At 43.1% G+C, this 27512-nt stretch overlaps 1 protein-coding gene across 1 annotated transcript; it reads right to left on the bottom strand.

Annotated features, from left to right (window-relative positions):
• Positions 1 to 1966: 1966 nt before the first annotated feature.
• On the bottom strand, positions 1967 to 27280 carry MSRB2 (methionine sulfoxide reductase B2). Its single transcript, XM_001155268.6, has 5 exons — positions 27109 to 27280; positions 18556 to 18656; positions 12489 to 12565; positions 3477 to 3624; positions 1967 to 2179 (listed from the first exon to the last, which is right to left on the bottom strand). The coding sequence occupies exons 1-5, from the start codon at positions 27224 to 27226 to the stop codon at positions 2075 to 2077; spliced, it is 549 nt and encodes a 182-aa protein (XP_001155268.4). The 5' UTR covers positions 27227 to 27280; the 3' UTR covers positions 1967 to 2074.
• Between the last annotated feature and the right edge of the window lie 232 nt (positions 27281 to 27512).

Raw genomic sequence — 27512 nt, 5'->3', positions numbered from 1 at the left:
CATATTATATATTAGTATGTTATATATTAGTGTATATTTATTAGTATACATATTAGTGTATATTATATATTTTATACTGATTCATTATATACTAATTATTAGTATATATTAGTACATATTTTAGTATATTATTATAATGGTTTGGGGGCTTTAAAATGTGTGTGAAATGAAATACATGAGAATAGTAAAACAAAATGTGAGAGGATGTTAATAAAGTGTTCTAAGGCTAACATTCCTGGAGAACTCAAAATAAGTAATAATTTACATATGATGGTAACAAGTAAGGAAGCATGTTGTAATTTCCATGGTTGCTACTAAAAGAAATGTAAAATAATATATAACAAGTTCATAAAGAGAAAAAAAGTATAAACAAGTTTCCTTTTTGCCCATAAAGTCACAAAGAGAATGATTTATATACTTTCAGTAACAAATTATTCAAGACTCTTGATTTGTGAAATACTTGAGTTGCTATTAGTCTTGGTATAACCAAATGCCTGCTACCATGTGAGCCAATTCTTATTTGTCATTTTTAATTTAGAGGTTTTTTGTTTTTTTGTTTTTTTTTTTGTTTTTTTGTTTTTTTTTTTTTGAGATGGAGTTTTGCTCTTGTTGCCCAGGCTGGAGTGCAATGGTGTGATCTTGGCTCACTGCAACCTCCACCTCCTGGGTTCAAGCAATTCTCCTGCCTCAGCCTCCCAAGTAGCTGGGATTACAGACATGTGCCACCATGCCCGGCTAACTTTGTATTTTTAGTAGAGATGGAGTTTCTCCATGTTTGTCAGGCTGGTCTCAAACTCCTGACCTCAGGTGATCCGCCTGCCTTGGCCTCCCAAAGTGCTGGGATTGCAGGTGTGAGCCACCACGCCTGGCTAGAGTTTTTTTTTATAAAAGAGCATGTTCATTGACTTAGCCAAAAAGCAAACATAAATTTTAGTGAATATTTTATTTGGACATTTTAAAGTTTAGCTTTGTAACCAGAAGGTATGAAGGTGAACATTTATTCATAATCATTTAAATCTAACCAAGTCCTATTGCAGTTTATTTGTGGGTAGAATGGTTGGAAGTAGCATGCTCAAGACATTTAAAATTTTGAAAAAAAAGTCATGCATCTGATTGATCACCATATATGCTCCCAGAGCACAGCTCCTCCGTAATCCTGCTCTTCAGTGCTAGCATTGTTGATTCCTTGGATCCTGTATTTTCCTTCCTCTTCTCACTTGATCCCTTACTTATGTCTGTCAAGGACTGAAACGCAGTGGAAGGTGCAGGGAATTTTTGTAGGAATTGTTTGGCTTAATAGTCCATCAGCCTCCTGATGTTCCCAGAGTCATGCCCTTGTCTCAGGTGAAGCTGTGGAAGTGTTTGATGGAAACAGCTGTCCCTCTGTCGTTTTGTGAAGTTCTACTCCAAGTGGGAGTTGGGTGATATGGTTTGGATGTTTTCCCTCTCCAAATCTTAAGTTGAAGTATAATTCCTAGTGCTGGAGGTGGGCCCTGCTGGGAGGTAACTGGGTCATGAGGGTGGATCCCTCATGGCTTGATGCTGTCCTGGTGACAGTGAGTGAGTTCTTGAGAGATCTGGTTGTTTAAAAGTATGTGGCACCTCCCTACCACTCTCTCTTGCTCCTGCTTTGCCATGTGAGACGCCGGCTCCCCCTTCACCTTCTGCCATGAGTAAAAGCTCCCTCAGGTCTCCCCAGAATCCGAGCAAATGCTGGCACCATGCTTTCTGTACACCCTGCAGAACTGTGAGTCAATTAAACCTCTTTTCTTTATAAGTTACCCAGTCTCAGGTATTTTTTTTTCTTTTTAATTTTGTTTATTTTTCTAGTTTTTCTTTTTTTTCAAATTCTCCCAGATCCTGATCAGGTACTTCTTTATAGCAACACAAGAACAGCCTAACACACAGGATTAAGTTGATTCCAGGTAAATAAATTAAGAGAAGCAATGACTCGCTGGAGACAGCAGCAAATTCAGCCCAGTTTTATTGCAAATAAAACAAGTCATTCAAGTGAATTGTGGAAATTGAGGGTGCACATGAAGGGGTGGCAAGGGAACAGGACTCTTGAAGATGGTCAGTGTTTCCTTGGTTTGAACTTCAAAGCCACACTGTTGATGCAAAACCTCTGACCATTGGGCCCAGGTCCATCAGGAAACACGTGACCTAGATGAGCTTCACACTGCAAAGGACAGAAGCCTCTGTTATCTCCAAATGCAAACAAAGCTCTTTATGTAAAACCAGACAGACGAACCCCCCCAGAATCACTCCACTCCGGAGTCTGACATCTGTGTTAGGAGAAAAAGTCTATTGCATCCGAATTCAATTAAGAAATGAAAGAAAGCAGAACACAGTCATGGTAAATAGTTTTACTTTATCAATAGGATGTGAGCAAGTTATTAAATTTGGGCCTTTACAGTTACTCATCTAAAAATGGGGATAATTATCATACCTACATAAGAGAGCTGTGGGGACAATTAATTGATATATTACATGTAAAGCATTAACATAATTCCTGGGTAAGTACTGAATAATATTGTAGTACCCAGTGTATTATTATTATTTATTACTTAAGGCAAAACCACACTATCTTAATCAGCTTGCCTCTAATGTTTTACAAAACCCATGAGTCAGAAAATGTGAGCAGCTAAGGATATCAAAATGAATTTGTGATCTGGATTTAAGCCACTCTCTCCTACGGGGCTCACAGAAGGCAGAGGTGCTGACGTCACCCGCAGCATTGCTCTGCAGGCCAGTGACACGCTGCAGGGTGCAAAAGGAGGGTGGAGAGATGGAGGTGCCAGTCACACTGGGTAAGTCAAAGATGAGATGCCAGTCACTCTGACAGGATAAGGACTTCCTGCTCCTTATCCCCGCTCAAAAGAAGGTGAAGATCCTACCTCTGTTCTCATCTCTGTGGAAGGTTAGAACCAGGAAAGGCCACATAAGAGAGAGGCTGGAGAAGCCTTTTCTCTTTTTTGCAGTGCCCAGATTGAAGGGAGAGAGTGATCGTTATTGGCATGTGTAGAAACCCCATGTGTTCTGGGCTGGGTGTGGTGGCCCACGCCTGTAATCCCAGCACTTTGGGAGGCCGAGGCAGGTGGATCATTTGCGGTCAGGAGTTTGAGACCAGCCTGGCCAACATGGCGAAACCTCATCTCTACTAAAAATACAAAAATTCACTGGGTGTGGTGGCAGGCACCTGTAATCCCAACTACTCGGGAGGCTGAGGCACTTGAACTCAGGAGGTGGAGGCTGCAGTGAGCTGAGATCATGCCACTGCACTCTAGCCTGCAAAACAGAGCGAGACTGTCTCAAAACAAAACAAAACAAAACAAAGCAAAACAAAAAAGAAACCCCACGTGTTCTGAAGACAAAAGTACCCCTATAAAAGGACACCAGATTTGCCAAGAACAAGAGAGCTCTTTGTGGCATTGGGGGCAGCGTCAGGGAAAGTAAAACAAAATGAGAAACCTCACCTGCTTGCAGACAACCTCTGTGCGAGCTGATCCTAACGAGGTATCCAGACGTCTCAGGATCCCTGTGTGGCTTTCATCAGAGCCAGACGTACCGTGAGCCTCGGAAAACGAAGGCCACCCAGTGCCAGAGCAGTACTTTTTCTCAGAACTGTGGAAGACATAAACGATACTACAGCTGCTAATGACACTGTCATTAACATGCCAAGAGGTGCCCCGATGTGTTGTTCCAGGCAGCAGGATCCGTTCCCACTCTCCTCTGCCAGATCCCATGCCCAGTTATTCGACAGTCAGTCCCCCCGGAATCGTCCTCACTGCACCTTCACTATCAAAGCCATTGCCTCTCGAAGTGGAAGGACTTCTTGATCCTTTGATGCTAAAGACTTCTTTCTGGATATCCAACAAGGATCTAAAAACACATGGTGTTTTGTGAACTGTGTTGCATATTAGGTAACACAGATCAAACCCATGTGTTGAAAATGTCAAAAGGGGAGAAATCAAAACGAAATACTAATGCTCGGAGGAAGTCATCATCATCTTAGAGCAGCGCAGAAGTGTAAGGTCTGATGAGAAAGTCATGCTTGGCAACAGGAATTTCAGGTTATCTCAACACAGAAGCCTGACCAGGGATTCAAAAGCTGCCTCTGGCCACTTCTTAGCTGTGTGAAACCACAGCTCTTGAAGCCTCAGTTTGCTCACCTAGCAAATGGGAATAATATCTACCCTACAGGGCTGTTTTGAGGATTTGAGGGGAAACTGAAGTGTGATATAAAGCTTAGCACAGTGCTGGGCACACGGTAAGTTCCCTGAATGCTTGCTGTGATGGTGATGATTAGTATTAATTAATACGCCTGGGTACCTGGCATCAATCACTGCAGTGAAACCTAACCCTCCAGAAGTCTCCCAGGGACTCATGATGCTGGCACAAGGAGAAGGACAGCAGGCAAATCCACTCACCAAAGACCCACCCTCTAAGTGCTCTCATGGATAAGCTCCCTTAAATGGCCCTGGGAAAATAGACTTCAAAAATTGCTGTGACAAGGAAATGGCTCTCTCTATCTAAGGAAGAAAGAGAAGAACTGAATGTTAGACCCAGCCAAAAAAAAAAACTAATCTAAGAAGAAAAAGTAGCAAAGAATCAAATCCCTAGACTATGAACACAGAAGGAAGCCTAGCTGACAGCACAAACTCCCACAGAAACAATTGTGTGATGCAGCAATTCTCAAACATTTTGGTCTCGGCACCCCTCATGTCCCCTCTGTGTCCCCAAAATTAATAGGGATTGCTGAGAGCTTTTGTCTGTGAGTTACGTATGTCAACATTTAACAAATTATACATTATAAATGAGAATTTAAAAATATGTGTGCATTAATTTTTTTTTAATATAGGTTGAGTGCCCCTTATCTGAAATGCTTAGGACCAGAAGTGTTTCGGATTTCAGATGTTTTTGAATTTTGCATTTTACTTGATGGCTAAGCATCCTTAATCTGCAATACTCCAGTGAGCATTTCCTTTGACTAGCATGTTGGTTCTCAAAAAGTTTCTAATTTTGCTGGCATGGTGGCCCACGCCTATAATCCCAGCTTTTTAGGAGGTGGAAGCGGGTGGATCACTTGAGCTCAGGAGTTCGAGACCAGCCTGGCCAACATGGTGAAACCCCCTCTCTACTAAAAATAGAAAAACTAGCTGGGCATGGTGGTGCATGCCTGTAGTCCTAGCTACTTGGGAGGCTGAGGCAGGAGAATAACTTGACCCCAAGAAGCAGTGGTTGCAGTGAGTGGAGATCAGTCAACAGAGCGAGACTCTGTCTCAAAAAATAAAAAAGTTTCAGATTTGGGTGCATTTCAGATTTCGAATTTTCAGAGTAGAGATGCTCAACCTGAAATAAATTTATTATATGTTAACATAACATATATTTAAGGCAAATAATTATACTTTTCAAAATGAAACAAACATTTCATGAGAAGAGTTGCACTGTTTTACAATTTTGCAAGGCTCTTTAACATCCAGCTTAAAAAAAAGACAACTGAATCTTCATATGTGCCTCTGAATTCAGTCTGTTGCTATGTTGTTTTGATTGGAGTATAAGAGGATGTGGCCTCAAGTGGTCTCAAGTGTGGTTGGAAAAGCCCCTAGAAAGGTCCCCCCCAGGAATCTCTGGGGTCCTCAGACCAGGCTTTAAGAACCACAAGTATAGCCATTAGAGGAAGGGCTTTGACTTCTGAAAGATTTGTGTGTGAATCTGGGATCTGTCTGTTACATCTGTATCACCTTGGCAAGTCATTTACTTTTTTGAAGCCTCAGCATCCTAGTCTATAGATAAGTATAAACTAAAAATAAAGTTCTAAGCCACCCACTGACTGAATAGAGCCCTTCTTGGCCAAGAGGACTCCAGAAAAACCTTTAAATCGAGTTTCCGGTCATGATGGGACAGGAGGTCAGACACACCTCATTATACCCCCTCCCTTTTGTGGTTTAGACACAACAAATGACCAGCATTAATGTTTAAATAGAGATCGTAAGACTGGCAGAACAGCCTCTTTGTGGCAATAATATACCAAATTATAAACAGGACCTAAGGCCATGCCAGGCGAGGGTGAAGTCATGCACCCCTACACTTAAAGAATCAACTCTAACTGCCACAGGGGTTTTCTTCTTCTCTAGCAGCTAAACAATCACTGGCCTTGAGATAAGCAGTGTTGAAGCAATTGCAGCTCATCTACCATCAGACACTGACTAGCTGAGACCCTCTGTTCCACCAACCGTAACTACAGCTTTGATTGCACAAGAGACTGATTTTAGTAACTTTCTCCTGATTAAAAGACCATGAACTGGTTCTGGATGGTTTACAGAGGCTGTGCACTTGTGGGCCTTCATATCCTGAAAGACCTTTTGATGTATAGGATCTAATTATAATACATTTAAATGTTAAGTTTCTACCCCCAAATAAACATAGGTCATATGTTACATGCATGTTTGTTCAATATGTGTATGTCAGGACCATCTTCACAAATTTTCATAGCCCCTCCTGTGATCTGTTAAATAGGTATATTTAGCCAACCCTCTCAGCATAAAGCTCCTACCCCAGCTGCTCCCCCTTCCAAGTGCCTGCATCTGCTCTTGGCTGGGAGCTCGCTTCCCAGCCTGTGGGATGGCCACCTTGAAGGCTGTAACCCTTTAGAAGAAATAAAGTCTCCTTTTCTAAATTTACAGATTGTATGATTGTTTTAAGCTAACAATAGCAATGGCATTATCACCTCACTTTCTGTGTGTGCGCTTAGCATAGTACCTGACACATGGCACTTGAGTCGGTAGCTATTTTTTAATATTTTTTTATTATTAATACCAGAAATCTATGGAATGTGAGCAGTTGTGGGTCCAGCTAGAAATGTCTGCATATTCAGGTCGGATTCTTTGCAACCCTCCTCCAGGGGTGCAGAAACATTCATCTGGCCACTCTGCTCAGGGAAAAACATCATTAAGTATCTTTTAATCCCAGTCTTTCCATCCTCAACATTATAAATCAACTAGTGATCATTAAAGGTATTTTGATTGAGAATTATGAATACAATAAAATTTTTTAAATAAATGAAACTAAGGCTAATAAAAACTCATTAAAGCATTTTATGGGAAACAATAAACCTTTATTGATGCAATTAGCAGAATCTGGAGATTTTTACCAAGTAATATGAGAGGCCTAACATATATAAGTTAAGACTGGGAACCAAAATATTAAAGCCAATCAGAAATTCCAATATACATATTTAAGTGATTAGCAGATTGTAAGGTTTGCCCTTGAAGAACTAAAACCATTCTGAATCATATACTCTAAGGGATTTTTACTTTGTTTCGTTTTATTTGCTTTGGTTTTCCTTGATTTCTGGAAGTTCTGCAGGTCCCAAACCAACAGCACAGGCACTTGGTGATAACTGACAACCCTAACCTCTTAGAAGAATTTCTATTCCTTTGAGGGAATGGAGCATACAGAAGGTTTTTTAACAATATTACTTAGTTACTCATGGTACATACGACATCAGGATATTACGTAAAAGGTGAACTAGTATCAGGCTCTGTTTCCTCTTATTTTAAGAAGATTTGTGATCATGAAATATGTGATCCCACAATAGATTTTAATAAACACATTCCAAATAGGCTCATGTAGAAGAAGAAAGGGAGAAGGAGGAGAGGAAGTGGCAGTGATGGGCAATGTCACTTCATTCCGAGTTAAGGAAAGAGAGTCTGGAGTCCCTAGGAGTGTGACAACACATTCTGGAAAGTGTTCTTGACCCAGACACCTTTGATTAAAGGTCTCTGATTTGGAGAGGCAGAAGCTCTCCAAAACTGTGCACCAAACTCATTCCAACAATTATAGGATGATGAGGAGAATGACGCTAAGTCTGGTGGATGAGGCTGGGAACAAGGCTCTGGGAAGGGAACTCATGAGTTACACTGGCTGGGATCACTCTCAGAGGCTGGTTATGTCTTCTGGGAAACTTACACCTGTAATAAGGAAAGCAGGCACCAAAAGGCGATGGCACCTATGTCAACGGAGCTGCCCATGTGGCTTAATGGAAGCTCAGCTAGTGAAGAATGTGGGCTCTGGAGTCCAAAACTGTGGGTTCATATTTTGGCTGGCTACCTGTGAGCTGCAGAACCCTGGACAAGTTATTTCATCTTCCTAGCTCTCAGTTTCCTCACGTGAAATGAGAATGATAATAACACTACGGGGAGCTGCCGAGAGGTCTGACGAAACGATGCACATGAAGAGCCTGGGCATGGCACCTGCCGCATGCCCAGAGGGCTCCTTCATTGCTGGGGTGCTTCCCACTCTCAAGAAGAGTGCAGTGGAGCCTAAATCCCTGCACTATCACTTACTAGACAAGTGACCTGGAGCAAGTTAGTTAAATTCTTTAAGCCTCAGTTTTCACATCTGTTAAGTGGGGGTCTTAATAGCTCCTTATTGGAGGGTGAGGATTGTTTACAAAGTACTAGAGCCCAGTGTCTGGCATGTAAGTGCTCAAGAAGTTGCAGCCACTTCCCTCACATTTTCACAGTGATTTCATAATCACAGCTTTTTTTTTTTTTTTTTTTTTTTTTTTTTTGAGATGGAGTCTCACTCCGTCACTCAGGCTGGAGTGCAGTGGCTCAATCTCAGCTCAATGAAACCTCTACCTCCTGGGTTCAAGCAATTCTCCTGCCTCAGCCTCCCTAGTAGCTGGGATTACAGGCGTGTGCTACCACGCCCAGCTAGTTTTTGTATTTTTAGTAGAGACAGGATTTTGCTATACTGGTCAGGCTGGTCTCGAACTCCTGACCTGCAGTGATCCACCCGCCTTGGCCTCCCAAAGTGCTGGGATTACAGGCATGAGTCACCACGTTCAGCCCGTAACCACAGCTTCTGATAGTCCCAACATTGCTATGATGTCTAAGCAGCAGGATGGATATTATTAATCAACCAATCAATAAGTACTTATGGAGCATCTAAGTATTAGTTTCCAAGGTGGCTGTAACAAAGTACCACAAAATGGGTGGTACTCTCTCACAATCTTGAAGATAGAAGTCCAAAGTCAACGTGTCCACAGGGCTCTGAAGCATCTAGGGAATCCCTCCTTGCCTCTTCCTACCTTCTAAGGTAGGCAGTCTTCGGTTTGTAGCTGCGGATCACCAATCTCTGCCTCCGTTTTCACATGGCTGTCTCCTCTCTGTCTGGGCTTCTCTTCTTCTTATAAGGACAGCAGTGATTTTGGAATTAGGGCTGACCCTACTCCAATATGATCTTATCTGAACTAATTATACCTGCAGCCACCCTATTTCCAAATAAGGTCACATTCCCAGCTTACAGGGGTTAAGACTTCAACATGTCTTTTTGGGAGACACAATTCATCCCTTAACAACTTCCATGAGCCTTGTCCAAGAAGCATAAGATGGCCAAGGGACTCAAAAGCTAATCAAGTTTATCTCCTTAACTAAATAAAATACTTGATCCAATAGGAGAATAATTAGGTCCTAAATTGTGTGATACTGATAAATTAATAGGAATTTGAAGCAGATTAAAAAGAAACCCACAGTGTGTGCTATCAGAGAAGGTTTCAGGAGAAATCTGGGATCCAAAAATAAGTGGAATTTCAATTAGTATTAGTGGGGCTGAGCAGATCCCAGGAGGCCAGCTCAGCATGAAGGGAAGTCCCAGGCAGGAAGCAGCCGAGCTGGAGCAGGGAGCTCAAAGGAGTGAGCCCTGCATTTACTTGTTAAAAGAACTACTTAGTTTTGGTTGACCAACTTTCCCTTCACTTTCACTCCACACAAGCATTTGAAGGAATTATTTTTTCTGTACCTCTGCTTCCTACTATAGATACTGGAGACCAGAGACAGAAAGAGAAGGAAAATGAGAGGCAAAACCAGAATATATTTCTAAAACTCCTCTTGAACAGGAAGAAGTCTCAGGAATATAGTCTGCATTTGTATGTTCTCATTAATTAGAATATATCCTCCAGAATTCCTCAGGATCAAAAGCGCATTCATGTATACAGCCCTAAGAGGGATCTATTGCTTAAGAACACATCATTACGCCCGGGTGCACTGGTTCACGCCTGTAATCCCAGCACTTTGGGAGGCCAAAGCGGGTGGATCACCTGAGGTCAGGAGATCAAGACCATCCTGGCTAACATGGTGAAACCCCGTCTCTACTAATAATACAAAAAATTAGCCAGGCATGGTGGCACACGCCTGTAATCCCAGCTACTCAGGAGGCAGAAGAATCGCTTCAACCTGGAAGGCAGAGGTTGCAGTGAGCCGAGATCGCGCCACTGCACTCCAGCCTGGGCGACAGAGCGAGACTCCATCTCAAAAAACAAAACAAAACAACAACAACAACAACAACAAAAACATCATTACTAACTTGCATCAAGTGCCTGGCCTGAGTCAGTCATGTCTGGCATTGCTCTATGCTTTTCCATGTATTAATTCATGACTCAGATTATCCTCCCAACAACCTTATGAATTAGGTACTATTATCTTCATTTTACAGGTGAGGAAATCAGACACAGAAAGGTTAAGAAATTTGCTCAAGGTCACACAGCAATGGAGCCAGGATATACACCTTGGCAATCTTAACCATTCTACTGCCTCTCCCATAAATGAGTGCATCTTTAAGAATAGTATATTCTAGAACATAAATAATCTTCAGGAATATATTATTTCCTTCAGCTGCAGTAGCAGCAACAGGAAAGGGGAAGAGATACAAACTCAGAAGTCTTTAAGAATGCAAAATGGAAACTTTTCAACTCAAACAACTAAATGGTTACACAAAAACAAATAAGGTTGGTGAATTGGCAGTCTCATAAACTGGCCACTTGGTCAATGGGCTTTTGGAGAATCAGCTGGTTTTCCTATTAGTCTTGGCTGCTTCGCAACCTCCAGGACCTGGGGTTGGTCACTTAACTTCCTTAATTTGAACTAGCATTGTGCTAATATAGTAGCCTCTGGCCACATGTGGCCTTTTAAGTTTAAATTAATTAAAATTAAATGGAAAAAGTCAGCTTCTCAGCCATGCTAGCCACACCTTGAGTGCTTAACAAGCTTATGTGATGAGCGGCTACCACATGGCCAGATACAGACATCTCCATCACCACAGGAAGTTCTACTGGACAGAGCTTTCTGCTCTGGACTCAGGACCCTCCTGGCTCCAGTATTCTGACACCACAACTAAGCCTGCAAGGTGAAAGGAAGGGAAGAAGGCCCCCCCTTTTTCAGATGCAGAAACCGGAACATCAAGGAAGGGGAAGAGTGAAGACTGTGATTTAAGAGAATGCTCTTGCGAGGATGATTTATCTTCTGTATTCACAGTGCGAAGAGAGGGAGATAGAGCACTGCCTGGTGCCTGCGGTAACAAGGGAGCCCTTGACACGCTGGCAGCATGGTTCTATGGCTGAAAGCTCATGGGCCATCTCAAAATCCTACCTCTCCTCTTTAACACAACCAAAGGTCAAGAAATAACTATTGTCTCAGAAACCTGAGTCCCACATTTTACTGTGCAAAAATTAACCTCCTTCTAGTTTCCCCCATGCCAACGTGAATGCATCCGGGCAAAGGCCCGCCCATCTGTGAGCACGGAGGAAAATCGATGCTAATCGCTCCTCATCCTTGCAGGCAGGTCCGGCTTCCTAAGGCAGCCTACATCAGCAGCCAGCCGGGCAGGAAGGCCCAGACTGCTCAAAGCCCAGAGGACAGAAGGAAGCACTGCCTAATGGGCGATGCACAGAGCTGGCTTGATTTATATTTTATTCTAAACCAATTTAGGGTTGATGCAAAAGAAAGGAAAACATCTTTGAAGTTCTGAAAAATAGGACTTCAAAGATATTTTCCTTTCTTCTCCATCGAATCTCCTTTTTTTTAAGACTGTTTCCTGCATGTCTAAACAAAAAAGCCTTTGTTGAGAGATTTCAGATCCTGATTGACTTAAAAGAGGCTTTGAAATCAAGGGACAAATAAATTTACTTTTAGCTATATAGAAGAGGGTATGGTATTCGCTACTGTCAAGCATTGTGGGGAATCTATCCTCATAAAATTCTACATTTCCTAAATTAAATTATAAACCCATTTTCCCTGGGAGAGAGTTTTAATCACATGGCCCAGCAAATATAATCATGGTTTAGATTTCTTTAAATACTTTCCCTCTAAAAAAAAAAAAAAAAAAAAAAAAAAAAAAACTCTAATAGCTTTATCATAAGGTGCCCACTGAGTTTTATTTCCTTGCTATTTCTTGAGGATAGAGAAAGGAAGAATATAAGCTAAGAAGTCTTGTTAATGGCTCTAAATGCTAGAAAAAAAAAGTCAAGACAGGCAAGTATCTTATATGAATAGCTCTCCTTACAGCAACAACGCAAAATGAGAAGAGCAATTTAAAAAACAAAATGGGTATTATGGGTATTTATTTATCCAAGATCTCAAATGAAACAGAGCAGTAAGAACCTGGAGGTTTGGTCTCCTTCCGTAGCTCTCGATTCTTTATCTTACCTGAAGAGTGGACTGTCGCAGCACACGCAATGATACATTCCTGCTTCCTTGCTATTCAGGTAGATCCCACTGAAAGGCTGAAAGTAAATTAGATATGTCACGTTCAGATTTCTCATACTACTGGCAGGAGTTGAAACAGCAGATTTAAATCCTGGGTAAGTCCCCAAATCAAGGAATTTCTGTACTAGTTTGACGAAGTGCAAATAACGCCAGAGAGAAAATTATAATGTACCCAATGAAGCAGCCTGCAGATGTATTTACAGCCTGGGCTTTATTGCACCCCATATTCAAATTATGACTTTGATAATCTTTGTATTCATACAGGACTTTTCATCCAAGAGCATCAAAGTCGGTGAAAAAGCAAGAAAACAGAGTCTTGTCCTCTGTGATTGTGTGAGATTTCGGTCTCCCTTTTAAAAGAGTTAATACAACAGGAATCTAGTCCACTGTCTAACATACTTTGAAATCTCCAATTAAAGACAGAATATAAATACATAAAAAGCATAGTTCAGTGAGATCAGGCATTTTGCCTTTAATATGCTTCACATAATGTTTAGGACACAGCATACTTCATAAATGTTAAATAATGAGCTAGATTCCCCACCCCCTCAGTGCCCAGGTTACTACTTAGATGAAATTACTGCGTTCATTGTGGGTTACAGGGTTTGCAAGTTTTCAGAGGTATTCTGAGAGGAGAACAAGGAGACAAGTCAATGAATGAGCCAAGTCAATATTTTTTAAAATGTTATTTCTCAAACTTGATTTTTTTTTTTTTTTTGAGATGAAGTCTCACTGTCACCCAGGCTGGAGTGCAATGGCACGATCTCAGCTCACTGCAACCTCTGCCTCCCAGGTTCAAGTGATTCTCCTGTCTCAGCCTCCCGAATAGCTGGGACTACAGGTGCACGCCACCACGCCTGGCTAATTTTTGTACTTTTACAGGGTTTCACCGTGTTAGCCAGGCTGGTCTCGAACTCCTGACCTCAAGTGATCTGCATGCCTCGGCCTCTCAAAATGCTGGGACTACAGGCATGAGCCACTGCACCCGGCTGATGACTTTTTTTTAAAGACCATTTTTGCCCAATTTCTTTTGTCATCTCCCCTGTCAAAGAAAATTAAAGAAAAAACAACCCTTGCACAAGCTGACCATGAAGATCCGCTATCACAGGGCCTGGCGGCAGGCACTGTCCCCTCCTATGGGCCAGAGGAAAGCCAGAGCACAGAACAGCTCACCAAGTGACAAAGCTGACTCAGGAAATCTTCAGATCCCTCCAGGCTTCCCAACTCAAAAAATTCACAGTTTAAACATCCAAATTCCCTGTGGTAGTATTAACAGCACATTTGCAGTGAGCTGTATAAAAGACAATTTCAAATTAACCTACTGAGCCTACCATCTGGGTACACTTGGATGTTTTCCTTCTTTAAAACCCTAAACTTAGCTGCAGAAATCCGAACAGTAGTGAGCTGGTCCTTTATGGCCGGTCCCCTCAAATGCCTGCTTCCAACACTGGCACTAGTTAGCAGCTGTGAAGAAGAGGAAGTTGGCCAGGTGTGGTGGCTCATGCCTGTAATCCCAGCACTTTGGGGGGCCGAGGCAGGTGGATTACCTGAAGTCAGGAGTTCAAGACCAGCCTGGCCAACATGATGAAACCCCATCTCTACTAAAAATGCAAAAAAATGCCAGGCATGGTGGAGCACGCCTGTAATCCCAGCTATTCGGGAGGCTGAGGCAGAAGAATTGCTTGAACCTGGGAGGCAGAGGTTGCAGTGAGCCGAGATTGTGCCACTGCACTCCAGCCTGGGCGACAGAGCCAGACTCCATCTCAAAAAAAAAAAAAAAAAAAAAAAAAGAGGAAGTTTCCCATCCTTCCCACCTGGGCTGAAGATGAATGCATGCAAAACAGGACTGCCAGTCCTAAGGCTGATCTAGAAAAGCCTTTTCATAGGATCCAGACAGCCTGGAAAGACTCAAAACATAATTTCATTATTGCAGGGGGGCAGCTGGACAGAGGAAGTGATAGATAACTGCTATCACAGTAAGCAAAATAAAAATTAAAACATCAGTGAAGGCCAGGTGCGGTGGCTCATGCCTGTAATCCCAGCACTTTGGGAGGCCAAGGCAGGTGGATCACCTGAGGTCAGGAATTCAAGACCAGCCTGGCCAACATGGTGAAACCCCATCTCTACTAAAAATCAAAATATAAGCCGGGTGTAGTGGCAGGCACCTGTAATCCCAGCTACTCGGGAGGCTGAGGCAGAATCGCTTGAACCCAGGAGGTAGAGGTTGCAGTGGGTCAAGATTGCACCATTGCACTCTAGCCTGGGCAACAAGAGCAAAACCCCATCTCAAGAAAAAAAAAAAATCAATGAAAAGGAATACTCAGCCAACATAGTTTCTGAGATGACATCTACCCACTCTCTCCTTGCCTAGCTTCCTGATGTTTCCCTCCCTCTCCAATTTTATACAAGTCCTGTAACTTATTTAGGGTTAAACGCAGCTTCTATCTCATTTCTAGTATTGACATGATAATCTAATATAAACCCAGGCTGAGCTGGGTGCTAATGTTGCAGAGGTGGGCAGCAAAACAGTTTCTGCACTCAAAGAATTTGCTCCCTAAGTGGGAGGAAGACACACGTGAGCTGACAATTTATACCATGTGGTGACAGCTATGATAGAGATGGCATGGAGTTTGGGTAGCGCTGTACCCTTCACTACGAAGGGGGGAGTTTCCACAAAGGCTGTCTGTATCAGATATTATCTGAGATGGGAGGAAGTCTTTTTATTTCTTAACCTTTTATTATTATTCTAAATTGCACAACTGATGGTTGTTTATTATAGAAAAATGCCAACACTAAGCTGACTTTTGAAGAGTAAGAGTTAATTGAATGAGGAAATGGAAGAGTATTTCTGGCAGGCAGAATACCTTGGGCAAGGCCCACATGAAAGAAGAGGGCAAAGAGGAGGATGGAGAGAGATGATGCCGGAAGGCAGGTGAGACCAGGCCAGATGGGGTTGGTTAGATCACGACAAACAGCTTAAACTGTGTCCTACTGGAAATGTGAAGCTACTGGAAACTTGTGAACTGGGTGTACGCCTGATTGGAGTTGGTTTTTAGAAAGATCGCTTGACATTCAGGTAAAGAATGAGCTGGAATGGGGCAAGATGCCACCAGAGGCAGAGGGCAATCCGACCTCCATCACACATGCAGGCCTGGAGTGTGCTCCTGCTCAGGCAGAGCAGTGGAAATAAAAGAAAGAGAAGAGATTCAAGAATACTTAGAAGAGAGAATCGAAATGCCTGGCTGCACAGGGAGGGGCCAGGGTCAGAGAGAGAATGATGTTCAAGATTCCCCTGGGATTGCAAGGTGTGCTGGACCAATGGCAGTTCACCATTCCATCTTGTCAATACAACGCACCTGCTGGAAACAGATGACACACTCAAGAGGGGATGACTGCAGATAACTTCACACAGGACTGTTTACAAAGGTGCAGACGGGGCCAATGGAAATCCACAAGTGAGGGCAACGCATCCCTGGGCTAATGACTCTGAGAAGCCATGGCCTCCACTAGGCCTGTGGGACAAAGGAAGAGGGAGTGCCCAGAACCTGGTGAGGCTGCACCTGCAGGGGAGGGCTGCCACCTGCAGTACAGGAACACAGCCACTGCCATCCTGCAGCCCCACAGAGAGAACGCTGGGCCCTAGCGATTTCTCCATCCCACCTTTTGATCTCACTGTTGTCTCCCACTGGCTAAACTGAATCAATAGCTGGGGGAAAGGGAGCTGCTCACTCTTCCTAGAGCTCAGAGCAGGGGAGCCCGCGGAGAGTGGATCTGGAGAGTAGACAGAGAATGACCTGCACAAAACCTCCCTTCTATTGATACTTGACTTTCAGTTATTGCTCAGCCATCCTGTAAATTTATTCGTTGGTCTAGCAGAGTGCTAGCATATTACTGTTGCCCAAGAAAAAACATGCGGGAGTGAATTTTAATTTAGAGTCACCAAAGAGAAGCCTTCGATGTTTTATTTCTCTTCTCTTAGGTGAACAAAGCTAATGAAGGCTTACATTTCTGCAATACTCTAAAAAGTTAAACGTGGAAATGGATCCATGGAAAGGGATTTATAACATTAGTTAAAATAATGAATGATGCTCATTTTGTCAAATGGCCAAATGCAGAGAGTATATTGCACCATCTGTTTGAGAAGCCCACAGATTTATTTTCCTAAACATCTGGCAGCTCATCTCTAGGGTCTGTCTATGTACCAAGCCCTGCCTGGCTCTGTACCTGAGAATTAGGGTTGGCTTAGAATACTCTGGGAATACATACAACTGCTCACAGAGTATCATGTGGTTCCCTTGTGCAATCTACACAAATGGCTAATGTAGTCTCTTTCCCAACAAGGGCTTTAGTAAAATCCCGCCTACAGGAAGTTTTCAAAAATACCAGCATTTCAGGGGACTTTATTGGGATGTGCTGGCCCTTCTGATGACTTTAGCATTGGAAAAACTGAGGGTGAGACCATGATTACAATGGCAGTGCATGTGGGTAGTGACATGAGTTTTGCAGGTGCTGACAAAGGAAAAAACATTCATACTCTACTATGTTTGAAGCCACAGGGCTGGGGTCCACTCTGTGGGATCTGCTTCACTAGTAAAATTATCTAATAACAAAGTTCAATTCAAAAAAGCTACATTCCAGTAGCTATATTTGGGTCTAAGACAGACCACTTGTTAAGAAACGCGGCACTATGTTCTCATTTATATGTGAGAGCTAAAGAATTTGAACACATGGAGGTAGAGAGTGGAAAAATGGATAACAGAGCCTGGAAAGGGGGTTTCCTACCCTGGAAAGCAGGGGGTAGGGGGAGGATGAAGAGGAGTGGCTTAAAGTCCACAAACATACAGTAAGAGAAAAGGAATACACTCAGTGTTTGATGGCAGAGTAGGAGGATGACACTTAACAAAAATGTATTGTATTCGGGTGACAGACACCCTAAATACCCTGACTCGATTACTATGCATTATATATGTGTAACAAATTTTCTCAAGTACCCCAGAAACTTGTACACACACACACACACACACACACACACACACATAGACACACAGAGAGAGAGAGATAAATGTAGCACTGTAAAAAGTGGTGTTATAATGAGGAACCACTGAGGGTTGTTCTCTCAGAAAATGAATGAAAGCTGAGATTGCCAAATGCAGTTTAAATAATGTTTCCACCTCTTACCCGGCAGTCATTCAACATTCACAAAAGTTGATTTTTCGGATGCCTACTAGGCCAGCCACCACGTTAGGTGCCAGGGGTTACAGCAGTGATGGCAAATGCTATGAAGGAAGAGTTCTGCTAGAAGCAACCCTAGCTGGGGGCTAGGAGAAGGTTTGCCAGAGAAAGTGAGATTTGGGCCGAGAGCTACAAGGTAGGTCTGAATGAATGGGTGGAGAGTGTGGGGAGGGATGACGGGAGAGAAGAAGGAAAGCTGGGTGCAAAGGCCTTAAAAGAGAAGGGAGCCCAGGGCATGTGAGAGCTCAAGGGTGGTGTGGCCAAAGTACTGGGTCAAGAGGGAAGATGGCTGGATTTGAGGATAGGGGTGGGAGCCAGGGGCCGTTAGGACCTTATTAGCCATCTCATACTTTTCTTTTTCCTTGAAAGCACTGGGCAGCCACCAAAGGTTTTGAGCTGGGGAGTGATATGGTCAGATCTGTGTTTTCCAAAGAACTCTTTGGCTGCAGTGTGGAGAATGGGTTGGCTGGAGCAAGAATGGCCATGCACAGAGAAGGTGATGGTGACTTGGCCCCACGGGGAGGTGACAGCGGTGCATGGAAGTGAAATGACAGGAAGGTTATTTAGGAGTCAGAATAGAGATGCTGTGTCCAGAGAAAAGTTTCAGGTTTCTACAACTCGATGGATATCAACACCCCGAGAAGGGCACAATGGAAGAGGAAGACCAGGCCTGTGGAGTGTTGCTTGGCAGCTGGGTTTCATAGCTGGACCTATTCCAACTGCCCCCTCACTGCCAACACATGCAATCAGAAAACTGTAAACCAGCTTAGCTTACCGGTTCCGTTCCCTTTTCTCTTGTGACGTAGAACTGCTCTGGGGTTAGTTTCTTTTGCCACTCACTCTTGGCAAGAGGCAGCTCACACGTTGCAAGAGACCCTGTATTGTTAAACAGGAATTTTAAAAATTAAAACAAAAATGCCTGATGGACTTTTCTTCCTTGGCCTTTTTCCCTAAGTGTACTGTCACCCAGCAGAATAATCCAGTCCCTTCCTCTCTCTCCCACGAGTTTATTCTTCATGGGGACCAGAAGGCTCAGGCACAAAATGCCTTCATTGACTATTTAATTTAATAAGAAATTAACAAGAAGTAGAGAGCCAGTTTTCTAGTCTTCCTGGGGCACAGAAGTGAAAGAGGCAGCTGAAATATGAAAGAATGCAGAATACATTCCCTTCGGGTACCTAAGGGTAGAAACTGATCTTCTCTTCTCTGATGACTTTTAGAGGAGCAGTTGCTGTCAGAATCTAGCCAGAAGTAGTTGAGGCATTGGGCAGAAAAGAACTGTGAGCTAGTCGGTTATTAAACTCTTCTCCCTTGCTAGTTTATAAGGATATCTCTGATTTTCTTTGTCAAGGGAGGTCTCTATTTTAAAAATCTTCTTGCATGGAACAAAAGAAGAAACTCCCATAGCATATAGTCCTGAAAGAGAAACAGACCTACCATAATCTATTATGATGCTTCATGGTTTTTGTCCATATTTTGTTTTCTTCTTTCCTACTCACCTTGGCATCTATATTACTACATTTATTCACGTGAGTGTAAACCAAGTAACTAGAGCAATACTCTCTTTAGCCAAAGGGAGTAGGAAGCCCAACTCCTATAATAAATGTTTTTAATCATCCAACATTAAGAATCTGAAAGGATTTTATAATGTGTCCAACTCTTCAGTTTGCAGATGAGAAACAGAGGCCCAAAGGGTTAGTAATCTGACTATGGCACTGAAGATGAAACGTTGAATGCCCGTGATGCCAGCACCTATATATCAAACACGTCAGAAGTTACAGTTGAAATTCATTTTAGGTTACAAAAAAAGTCCTAAATTATCCTTCGGCAAGAAAAGACTTATCTCCTCTCCAGTTTATAATACTGAACAATACTGCATTTCCAGTGATACATATAGTTGATTGCTTACATTTTGCTAAAAGGTTTTTAGGCTATTTAATATATTAAAAGTTTTCTTCTTTCTTTTTATTACTGTTATTATTTTTACACAAGGGCTCCCCTAGGAGGTATCTTTTATTAAATATACTCTTTATAAGACTACAGGGGTTTCTTTTTGCTATGAAAATAGATCTCTGAAATTCCTATGGAATATACCTCAGTTAACACATGATTTTTGGGGTATTCGACACTTTGGGAACAAAACAAAATGTATTTATGTGATAATTACTATTGCTCAATGGCCTTCAGAGTTATCATGCAGAATGTCAAGTAATAAATGAAGAAGGAAGTATAGAATTTTTAAAATCACCATTTTGTAAAAATCATCAGAGGATTCTAAAACCCCTGGGTGAAAGACTACTGGGGAACAGATAGTCACATCTTCTCAAAATACAACCCCAAAGTTTATTAATTACAAAAAAGAAAATGCCACTACTTTAACCAAGTAGGCTAAGTTAGCATCACCAACAGTGGGACAAGTGACATCCTGTCTTCCTGATGTGATGCCCTGGAAAGGACACAACATCACCAGTAAAGTTTTCCTGCCGAAAACATTCAATCAGTGTCTCATGAAGAAAAAATCACATAAGTGAAAATTGAGGGAAATTATCCAAAAGAAGGACTGTCCACAACTAAAACCAATGTGTGACCCTTTATTAAATTCTAGATCCCAGAAAAAAAACAAGAGCTATAAAAGACATTGTTGGTATATGGTGGGAAATTTGAATATCAACTGTGTATTAGACAAGGGTGCTCAATTTCCTGAGAGGAAAACTGTCTTGCAGTTTTGTAGGAAAACATCTTTGGTCTTAGGAAACATGCCGAAATATTTAGCAGTAAAGTGTCATGATGTCTGCAACTCTCAAATGGTTTAGCAAGAGAAATATAAATAAGTAAGTGTGAGTGTGTGAGTGTACGTTTGCGCGTGTGTGTCTCAGTGTTGGGGAGAGAGATGGGGAAGAGCACATGAATCTAGAAAGGAACTGCATCTCTATGAGATTTTTCCTAATAGCCCATAATCCCAGTTTAATTGTGAGGAGAAACATCAAACAATCCCAGACTGAGGGACATTCTACAAGGAACCTGACCAGTCCTCCCCAAAACTGTAAAGGTCATGAAAAACAAGGAAAGACAGAGACAGTTTTGACAAATGTACTATGATGATGTCAGAAGATAACCAGGGGGATCTGGATGAGGGGTTTTGAGAACTCTGTACTGTCTTTATAACTTGTCTATAAATCTAAAATTATTCCAAAATAAAAAAGCTTATTTAAAAAACTATCTTCTCCATGGCTACCCCTGTACCATCAAGCACTACTGGAGAAAATCCCCCACCTGGGGAGAGGGTTGTCCTTATAAACTCAAAGTTACTCATCTCACTGGGGTTTCAGTGAACCATGGAACCATCTTTCCCCAGTCAGCTCTCTTCCCATTTCTCTGCAATGAGTGTTTTAAACCTTTTCCACTCTCAGGAATGTAAACTAGTACAACCACTATGGAAAACAGTGTGGAGATTCTTTAAAGAACTAAAAGTAGAATACCATTTAATCCAGCAATCCCACTACTGGGTATCTACCCAGAGGCAAAGAAGTCATTATATGAAAAAGATACTTGCACACACGTTTATAGTAGCACAATTTGCAATTGCAAAAATATGGAGCCAACACAAATGCCCATCAATCAACTAGTGGATAAAGAAATGATGGTATATATATATATATATATATATATATATATACACTATGGAATACTACTCAGCCATAAAAAGGAACAAAATAATGGCATTCACAGCAACTTGGATGGAATTGGAGACTAATATTCTAAGTGAAGTAAGTCAGGAATGAAAAACCAAACATCGTATATTCTCATTCATAAGTGGGAGCTGGGCTATGAGGATGCAAAGGCATAAGAATGATACAATAGACTTTGGGGACTCAGAGAAGAAAGGGTGTGAGGGGGATGAGGAATAAAAGACTACACATTGGGTACCATGTACACTGCTCGGGTGATGAGTACACCAAAATCTGATAAATCACCATTAAAGAAAGAACTTATTCATGTAACAAAACACCTGTTCCCCCAAAAGCTATTGAAATTAAAAACAAAACAAAACAAAACAAAAAACCTTTTCCACTTTCCTCAAACCATGGTCTCTATCTACTACGTCTCCCCTTCCTCTCAACAGATTTCACTTTTGCAAAATCAAAAGCCACAAACCTTCTTGCTACCAAACCATCACACTTACTAATACCTACATCTACCCTTTTTCCATCTTGTCACAGTGGAACAAGTGACTGCCTCTGATATGGTTTGGCTCTGTGTCCCCACCCAAATCTCATGTGACATTGTAATCCTCATTGTTGGAGGTGGGGCCTGGTGGGAGGTGATTAAATCATGGGGACATATTTCCCCTTTGGTGCTGTTCTCGTGATAGTGAGTTATCGAGAGATCTGGTTGTTTAAAAGTTCACCTCCACCTCTCTCTCTTCCTCCTGCTCTGACCATGTAAGATGTGCTTGCTTATGTGCTTGCTTCCTCTTCACCTTACATCATGATTGTAAGTTTCCCGAGGCCTCCCCAGCCATGCTTCCTGTACAGCCTGTGGAACCATAAGCCAATTAAACCTCTTTCCTTCCTAAATTACCCAGTCTCTGGTATTTCTCTATAGCAGTGTGAAAACAAACTAATACAAGCCTCTTCCTGTCTGTTTTTTTGCCACTTCTGTTCAGGATCCTGTCTCTTCTTGGTCACCTCAAATGATTTAAAAAGAGAATGCTTTAGCCAGAGGCACTAAAAAGAGCAAGAACAAGCTTTGCTAGAAAGAGTGTATGTCCTGGGTTCCTCCTCCCAGATCTAAACTCTGGTCCCGTGGGGGAATTTGTGACACCTAATCTCTGGCTATCATTGACATTTGTCAAGGAAAGGACTAAACGCATCATGATAAAACACCCTCCTCTTAGCTTTGGCAAAGATCTTGCATTATCCCTGTGGATAGGTAAGAGGACCAACTTCAGGTACAAAGGTTGGAATTTACAGTCTGTGAAGCTGGCTTTATCTTCCTGTCTCCTTTCAGGCAGGAAGTGGAATGGGCTTAGAAAAAAACCCTATTGTCTCCTGGAAGCACTGTCCTTAGTGTGACTCAACAGGCAGTACACTATAGTAGCTGACACTGGAAAGTGGGAATTAGAGAAGAGCTAAAAGTCAGTGGGACTCTCATGAATTGAGCTTTAAAACATGTACTTCTTTCGCTTTGAACCTAAGGCTTGAGTTGGTCTGGGTTCCCAGCTCCCTCTCCCACACCTCTATATTTTGTTACACGTATTAGAGAGTGACTATCTGTTCTTCAGACACCACCTTCTCCCTCTGCCCTAATTTTTTTAAGAGACCGAGTCTCACTGTGTTGCCCAGAATGGAGCACAATGGCTATTCATACGCATGATCAAAGCACACTACAGCCTTGAACGCCTGGACTCAAGCGATTTTCCTTCCTCAGCCTCCCAAGTAGCTGAGACTACAGGTGCGTGACACAGTGCCACGCCATAATATTTTCTTTTTAAGTTTAAAATATATAACTAGTATTTAAATTGCTAACCAAAAGAATTAAGCCTTCATCTAAGTACAATATGGAAAGGACATTTTTAATGGTTCTTTTAATCCTTATCAATGTGGACCTTTTACACTATTTTTAATGTGTGCGAAAACTTTAGTGGGTAGGCAATAATGTGTAGACTAGTTTTTGTTCAAGCACCAATTATGCAACATTTAGCTGCAGAATTTGCCAGCCTAGAAGGCTCAGTCAAGGGCAGACAGACTTTGCTTTGAGAGCAAAATGACGAACGCTCAGTTGGGTACACCCAGGTCAGGTTATATGTGGGCTGTATCACTTTAAGAGGTTTCTTTGACCTGGATGTTATGAGCTGAATTGTGACACTCCCTGCCCCCCAACTTCCAAATTCATATGTTGAAGTCCTAATCCCCAGTACTTTAAAATGTGACTGCATTTAGAGACAGGGCCTTTAAAGAGGCAATCATGTCAAAATGAGGCCATTAAGAGGGGGCCCTGGTCCAATAAGACTGGTGTCCTCATAAGAGGAAGGGACAGCAGAGAAAAGGCCGCCTGGGGACACAGCAAGAAGGCAACTATCCCCAAGTTAAGGAAAGAGGTCTCAGGACAAATCTCAGGACAAGTCTTGGCCTTGGACTTCCAGCCTCCAGAACCGTATGAAAATGAATTCCATCGTTTAAGCTGCCCAGCCTGTGATATTTTGTTATGGGATCCCTAGCAAATGAACACACTGGGGCTTTAGAAAACAACCAAAGTTTAAATAAAAATTACAGTATGAGTAAATTCTGAGCAGTTTTATCAAACAGCAATTTAGGCACGTGTAAATTAGATACACGACAAGGTCTCTCCCTTGGGAATGAGTCAAGTCTTCTGGCTACCGTGGCTAGAGAGAGGTTTCAACACTGGCTGTGTCCTTTTCTGTGTGTGTGCAGGTATTTTCTGTCCTCTGCACCACGTGCTCATCCTTTGGGGGCTACACATTTTCCAGATTCCCTCTACATTCTCTTGCTATCTTCACTATGAAAACATTTATCGGTTGCTGCTATTGCATGAGATAACTACACAGCTTTACTTTGAATTATGCCTTAATAAACTCAAATTCCTTGGAGTTCCCTTCTCTCTGTGTGCTGTGATTTGCACAGGCCATATATCTTGTTGGTCAGAAGTTCCACGGGGTGGGCCTTGATTTTTTCACCCCTAAGGAAATCCACTCTTGGTCCTATGGTCACCTACTGGGTGCCTCCTTTGGATTTTGCTAACCTTCCTGGCCACAGTTGCTATACTGCCAATTGTCACACATAAGCCCACTCCATTTTGATAAATAATGTGTTGAATCTAATGGAACTCTTTAGAAACTGGTATTAAAAGAATCCCCAGCCCATTCTGATCTGCAGAACTAGTCTCTCCCACCAATGCCTGGACTATTTTAACCCTATGCCCAGGACAGTTTCCTAGCATAGTCATCTCTAGAAAGAATATTTTCCTGAAGCAACAGATTTTTTGCTCCAGAATATTTCTTACTTTCCTTTTTCAGTTTGCTCTTTGTCAATCTGGATTAAAAAAAATCACTCTAAGCATATGAGAAATTGCAGCACTGGGAAAAAATACTGTCATTTCAATATCTTCTCATTTCCCCCCTCCCAATGTCTCCCTCTCTCTCAACACTCCCTAAGCCCATGATGTAAGTTAAATGTAGCTACATTTTTGTCCTTTCCACTTATTTATGTAATCATAACTAACATTTATTGTGTGCCTAAGTGTCAAGCATTGTAACAAAATATTTAATTAAAAAGTTATTCTTCACAACAACCCTACCATTATCATTATCCTTATTTGACAGAAGGAAAAAAAATCTGAAGTTTAAACTTTCCAAATTCAAGAAACATGTCCAAAGACATTGTTACAAACTGAATATTATATGTTCTCCCTGCTCCTCTCCCCACTCCCATATGCTAAAGCCCTAACTCCCAATGAGATGGTATGTGGAGGTGGGGCTTGGGAGGTTATTAGTTTTAGATTAGATCATAAAGGTGAGCCTCTCTTGAGGGATTAGTGGTCCTTCCTGAGACAGTCACCTGAAGGCAGAGTGAGAAGGCAGTCAACTGCAAGCCAGGAAGCAGGTCTGCATCAGGAACCAAATCTGTTCCCACCTTGATCTTGGACTTCCCAGCCTCCAGAACTGTGAGAAAATGTTGTTGAAGCCACCCAGTCCACGGTGTTTTGCAATAGCAGCCTGAGCTCAGACACAGAGCCAGGAAGTAACCGAGAGCCAAGACTCAAAATCTGCATCTATTCATACCCAAGCCCTTCACCACAGAACTACTCCCTGTTTATCATTTTTAATGGCTGCCTAACAGTTTGTTGGATTGAATTTTCATGATTTACGTAAGTATTTCTTAACTGGTTTGGGTTACAGCCAGTTTCCATTTTGTAAGAGACTAGTGCTTAAAGCATCTTTGCATATATCTCTTTGTTCTTCTTTTGAACTATTTCCTTCGAATAGATTCCCAGGAGGGGTGTCTGATAAGGTACACAGCTCCTGTTACCTACTGGTGGCTGGCCAAATTTTATTGTTGCTGGAGAACTTCAGATCCCAGGGCAATTCATTAGGCTGCTTCTGACAGCAGCAATTACAGCCATGAAGTAGTTACCGCTAAAACCACCATCCTTTTTCAAGGGGTTATAGAGAGCTCGTCGGTAACTGTGACCTGTTTCTATCACCTGTGGTTCTCAGCAATACAATGCTTGGCACACAGTAGGCTCACAACAAATGTCATCAGACTGACTAGAGACACCAGTGATTAGAAAGGCCATAGCTGGAAGTCATGTTGGATGAGCTAACATTCCACAACGCCAACGCTTTTATTTAGTTACGTATTCTTTCAATATCGCATTTCGAAAAGTTCAGGGGCTAAAAAGAGCTCAGAATGAGTTGGTACATTTTCATCAGTTGGGTATCTCTGAATGTCTTCAATGAACACATATAAAATTGGATTCAGAGTGGGTCAGTCTGGCAACCGCCCAGGAATCCAGTCCCCTGGGGCAGTAAGTTACCCTGAAATAGAACTGAAATACAGGGGTAGCTGGCACAGGTCTCCCGAGGTGACTCCTTCCTGCTTGGTGAAATGTGCAGGTACCCAGATCCAAGAGAGGATCCAAAAGCATTTAGCAGAAACACACACACACACACACAGAGAGAGAGAGAGAGAGAGAGAGAGAGACACGCTCGCCCTGGTCTCTGTCTCAGTCATTAACAATGGCTGTCACCTTAAAGAAGGAACAAATGATCAACCCAGTCTCCCTGGCTCTTAGACACATTTATGGGAAGTCAGCAGGGCAGGAAACACCCACAGGAACCCCAAGTCTGAACTGCCTGCTTCTCAGATGCTGGAAGGAAGCCCGCGGAACTACGAAGAGGGCTGCAATGCAAAATACTAGGGGCCTTCGCAGGGGCGCGCGGGCCGGGCTGCTACAGCCCAGGCCGCGGGCCTTCGCCTGGAGTCCCCGATAGGGGTCAGGGGCCCCCGAGCCCCACTTATGCCCCCACTCCGCGAGCCAAGAAAAAAAAAATTATGCGCACATTTAGAGGGATCATTTGTTCATTTCCTTGGATTCTCACAGGGGTCAGTCCCCACCCTGCCGCCACCAAGTTTACAATCCACTGTCCCAGATCCTCGGGCTGGGGGGTGGGGGGAGGGGCGCGCCGAGGAGGGCTTAGTAGGAGGGCAGCGCCCGGCCTGGACCGGCCCTAGGCTCCTGGGTGCAGCCGGTGAAATGAAGCCGAAAGCCGTAGGCGGCGGCGGGGCCTGCGGGACCCGCGTCCTACCTGCCTCCCCCAGTCCCGGCCCGGTGCCGGGCCCGCCGCCGCCCGCTTGGCCCCGCACCGCCCGCCGAGGCGCAGTTCCGAGGGTCAGGCCCCGGAGCAACCAGAGGAGCCGCGCCATGACGCCCGCTCCGGCGCCGCTCCGCCCTCTGCCCTCTGCCTTCTGCCCGTCTCTGCCCCTGCCCCCATCCCACCCCTCCCCCATTCTCTCCCGTCCGCCTGCGCTAGTCGGCCTCCCTCCCCACGCTCCGCCCACACCGCCAGTCCCCTCGTCTCCCTCCCCCTCTTCTCCCTCCCCTGCCCCTCCCTCCTTCCCTCCTTCCCTCCTGCTCCTCCCACTATGTGCCCTGGGCCCTCCCAGGTCCCCGCCCCTCTTTCCTCCCACTCTGCCTCTCTCTCCCTCTCCC

Source organism: Pan troglodytes, chromosome 8 (genome assembly GCF_028858775.2).
Source record: "Pan troglodytes isolate AG18354 chromosome 8, NHGRI_mPanTro3-v2.0_pri, whole genome shotgun sequence".
Classification (NCBI taxonomy): domain Eukaryota; kingdom Metazoa; phylum Chordata; class Mammalia; order Primates; family Hominidae; genus Pan; species Pan troglodytes.
Note: the sequence above shows the minus strand (reverse complement) of the source record. Positions and strands in the feature narration are given on the sequence as shown.

Excerpts from the sequence above, each read along its gene's own strand:
- MSRB2 (XM_001155268.6), bottom strand. The coding sequence starts at position 27,226 with ATGGCGCGGCTCCTCTGGTTGCTCCGGGGCCTGACCCTCGGAACTGCG. Across the intron at positions 12,566-18,555 it reads GAGAAAAGGGAACGGAACCG|CCTTTCAGTGGGATCTACCT; the intron begins GTAAGCTAAGCT and ends ATTTACTTTCAG. Across the intron at positions 3,625-12,488 it reads TGCGACAGTCCACTCTTCAG|TTCTGAGAAAAAGTACTGCT; the intron begins GTAAGATAAAGA and ends TGTCTTCCACAG.